General features: G+C 49.8%; 1 protein-coding gene across 1 annotated transcript in view; it reads right to left on the reverse strand.

The window, feature by feature from the left end:
• The window catches only part of IGDCC4 (immunoglobulin superfamily, DCC subclass, member 4), a 63,488-nt gene that overhangs the window by 21,495 nt on the left and 37,694 nt on the right, over nucleotides 1-4,299 (reverse strand). The window contains exons 6-9 of the mRNA XM_010287326.1: nucleotides 3,995-4,150; nucleotides 3,055-3,465; nucleotides 2,140-2,304; nucleotides 877-1,014 (exon numbers count right to left, since the gene is read on the reverse strand). Of these exons, the coding sequence (XP_010285628.1) occupies nucleotides 877-1,014; nucleotides 2,140-2,304; nucleotides 3,055-3,465; nucleotides 3,995-4,150 (870 nt within the window). The remainder of the gene's footprint in view (nucleotides 1-876; nucleotides 1,015-2,139; nucleotides 2,305-3,054; nucleotides 3,466-3,994; nucleotides 4,151-4,299) is intronic.

The raw sequence follows: 4,299 nt of genomic DNA on the forward strand, positions 1-4,299 counted from the left end.
TGAATGCAGAGGTCTTGCTTTTCAGCTTTACCTGGTGTAAACTCAGCTGGGAGCACCATCCCTGCTATGTAACAGTGTATTGCTGAGTGTGATTCCTGGACTGCAAAGGTTTCCAAGGTTTTACGATGCCACAGAGCCACGTCCAGACTCAGGGCAAAAAAACAAGAGCCAGTACTAATCCAGATCAAACACGGGAACATGTCCAGCACTTCATCACACTCCCCATCCTTCTCTTGGTAAGAATCATGACCCTGGGAAGTGAGAAGCTGAAGAGCTGTGATGGTTTTAAGAGCAAATACCCAGAAGGATTTGCAAAGCAAGCACACATGGAATTGGAACAGCCACGGCCAGCACAGGCAAACGTTACCATCCCTGCTGAAGGCTTCTTAGAGCGTCTGACAATATAAATAAAAGCCGGATAAAAGTCAGCAATAGAGCAACACAGCCTGGCCAGGATACTTGGGGTTTTTTCCACAAGGATCACTTTGATTAGACTCTGTTTTAAAGGAATCAAATGCATTTACCCTTCTTCCCCAACCAGCATAAAGCTCTTCCCCCAAAACACACAGTGCAGATGGCACAAAAGGGTCACTCATACAGACACTCATGGGGCAGCACAAACACACAAGTGTCAGGCCATTCCCCCGGGGACACAGGCTCCTCCACAATCACAGAAAAAGGCACCTCGAAGCAGTGTGAAGTAGCACAGTACCGGCACTGACCACCACCAGCACAGCCAGGCTGAGAGGGGGCTGTTCTTTTCCCCTGCGTAAAAAGGGGTCCCTCCCATTTTCAGCACCTCCTCCCCTCAACATGACATGTTGTTAACACTGCTGGAGCAGAAGACTCAACCCCTCCAAATGGCATTTCCCTCACCTTCCTTGAGGGTGCAGTAGTCGATCTTGTACTTCATTATCTTGCCGTTACTCAGCTCTGGAGGAGGCGGCAGCCATGTCACACGGATGTCACCAGGAGTCATGCTCGACAGGGACAGCTGAGGGGCAGCACTAGGAACTGGGCAGAAGCAACAGTGAGAAGTCCGCAAAGACCAGGGCAAGACCTCAACACATCTCTGTCAGTTCTCCGAGTTGGCGGGGAGGCCACTACCTGGTCTTGGCCCTGCCACAGCCACTGGTGACATGCTGCCTGTCCCGGGGTGAACCAATACCCCACAGCTCAGAGCATTGGTGGGGTGTCCGGGGAGGGGAGATGGTGGGCTGCTCAGCTTCATCAGGCTGGTCAGAGCCTGCTGGCCCCACCCACACTGCTCCCTAGAGACCCCGTGTCCACTGCAAACTGGGCACGTTAGCACAGACCAGCTAACCAGCCTACGCTGTACTGTGGAGCATGAAGGAGACACTAAAGCAAATGGCTCACAGATCTCAACTTCAATCCAGGAATCCCCACTCCCTCAAGAATCACAGCTCTGTGCTGCAGGCAGCTTGCATGCCTTCATCTCAGCTTTTCAGGCTTCAGACACATACATGTAGGACCACGCAGCTCACGACGTCAGGAGTATTAAAAGCACATAATGCACCCTGCAGCATAGCAGGGGCTTGCACAATGTCTGCCAAAACCATTGCTTTTTGCCTCTGTCCTGTTGTCTGTTGAAAGTTGTACATGTCCTCCCCTGTTGGGCAGCTGTCCTGGCACTCTGCCTTTACAGCTCGCAAAATGCTACGTGATAAATGGTAAAATCAACACAAAACTACCGGCTCCTAAGGGATCCAACCTCAAGGCTGCTCCCACCCTTACAAATTGCAATAGATGTCTGTTTTCTGAGTTGAAATCAAGTCTGGCTCAGAGTCAAGTTTGGAGCAGTATCACATTAGCTAGGTGAAAGCTCAGAGGAACTGACAGCAGTTCCTACAGGATTCTCATGGGCCCTAGTGTCAGCTAGCTCATTTTCATGCTCTTCATCACCCAAGCTGACAATCAGACCACGGTGCTTTTGGTTTTGGTTCGTTTGTTGTTTAGGGTTTTTTTTTCTTTAAAAGGGCTTCTGACAAGAAGCTGTAGGAGCAGCAAGCTGGTTTAGGTTTCTAGGAGCTGATACTATTCTCCGTAGCATATTCAAGGCTCACCATGAAACAGGTCAAGAACATTTTTAGGCACCAGTACCCATCTAATTCAACGCACCATCCTCCAAGGTCTGAACAATGATGGAAGAGGATGTCCGGCTGGCTCCGAGCTGAGAATATGCGACCACATAGAAGACGTAGTTGGTATTGGGTTCTAGGTCCTTGACTTGCAGCTCAGTGGTATCATTATTGACAGCAAACTGGTATTCCACGTTATCTGTTCCTAGAGCCAAGGAAACACTGGTCAGCAGGTCAGTGAACTGCCAGGACACCCCTTGAAAAATCACTTAACTCAAAAGGTCCATAGTGTAAATACACCTTAAAAATCACTATGTCTTCTCCGATTTCCCTGGTGCCTGTACAAAACCCATCTTTCATGTGAATTCTCCGGGCAGAAACATACAATGCCTCAATATTAACATTTCCATTTTGACTCATGCACCTTAATCCATGTCAAGGCAGCTGAAGTTACCAGCTTGATTTTCAGAGGAGCTCTGGCAATAGTTCAGCAAGATTATTGGCTTGCTGGCTGTTGGGAAAAACAGACCCCAAGAGGCCCAAGTGCCTCACTTCAGATTCCGGGTGTGAATAATTTAGTGATTACCCCTGTACACAATGTAGCTGTTTAACGTCTCCATTAATAATCACACCCTTTGCATATAACATCAATGAGTTGGAGGAAAAAGTAAAGAACAGAAATAAATATCCAGAAGTGTCTGATCCTATTAGAACCCAGACAACTCAGCTATGTGGACATGCTACTGCTGGCCAAGAAGTTAGTATGTCGGTTAATCCACAGCTGCTGTCACAGGCTGATGCTGACTCCCAAGACAAAATTCCTTTATCTGCAACGAAAAGGGCTAAACTAACTGGAATTGCCTCACACTTGTCACTAGCTGGGAAAGAAAGTCAACCTGTGCCTTGTGTCTTGTACCTGCAACACAGCTGTGTTACAGAGGCAGATAACACCTACCCACAGCCCGCTGGTAATGTAATGAGAAGCCAATGATCTGCTCGCTGTTGTACTCTGGCCGCTCCCAGGACACAAGGACTGTGGTGCTGGAGAGGGACACGGCTGACACCTTCTTGGGAGCGCTGGGCAAACCCTCCCGCACGATCACCGAGAGCTTGGCAGTGGCACAAGCCATGCCCAAGCTGTTCTCAGCCACGCACTGATAATAGCCAGCATCCTCCAACCCGATCTGATTGATCACAAGGCTCCCGCTGCTCTGCGCCTTCACCCGCCCGTTGGAGAGGATGGCCTCGCCGTTCTTCAGCCAGTGAATGGTTGGGGCTGGCTCGCCTTCTGCCTTGCAGACAAACCGGGCCGTGCTGGCTCGGGTGCGTGAGATGGTTTCAGGAGCCTGGGAGATGCTGGGTGTAGCTGGGAGGAGAGAGGACAAATTAAAGGCAGGAAGGAGGAGGAAAAGATAGCAAAGCAAATCCCTTCTCCTCCCCACACGGTGCTATGTTTTATTCAGTAGCAGCTTTGCTTACAAGATAGGATTTGCCAAGCAGACTCTAGAGGCTTAATTTAGACTCTGTCCAAAAGGAAAAATAAATTCTCTATCAATCATGTGCTGCGTTCCTTGATCCTAGGCTGTTCTCCCTGCTGGCTTCCACAATACTGAAAGTTAATTGCTGATACAGATTTCCATAGGGGAACCCTGGAGAACAAGAATAATGTAGAAAATGGTTCAGTAAATACAAGGAACTAAACCCCAAATTAAAGAGGTGACACTCCCACCGAGAGCTATCCCAACCCAGGGCCTCCTGGTCTAACCTGGCTCCCATTCTACCCAGCACGGGCCACAGACACAACTTCTAGGGGATCTCCTGGATGTAGGTCCAGGTAATCCACAGCCACCTGGTCAGCGCTTCTACCTGGAATGTTTATCCTGTTCTCTACTCACCAAGAACCCGGAGCTCAGCTGCGGCTGTAACAAACTGCCTGGTCTGGGGTTTGTTAGCACGGCAGACGTACACCCCTGAGTGATGGGGTTGGCTGGAAGGAATGAGGAGGTTTGTCCGGCCCAGCACTATCACATCTGTGGAAATGGGCTTTCCATCTGCAGGAAGAAACGTGCACAAATGTGGGAGAGAGCCCCAAGCTGCCCTTTAGGAGGGCTTGTAAATAACGCGTCTACCAGAGCCAGGATCACAGCTGGGGAGCAGAGAGACCCCCAAATCCCAGCCCAGAGGAGGATTCCTGCTGCGA

This window comes from Phaethon lepturus, unplaced genomic scaffold (assembly GCF_000687285.1).
Source record: "Phaethon lepturus isolate BGI_N335 unplaced genomic scaffold, ASM68728v1 scaffold15465, whole genome shotgun sequence".
Lineage (NCBI taxonomy): Eukaryota > Metazoa > Chordata > Aves > Phaethontiformes > Phaethontidae > Phaethon > Phaethon lepturus.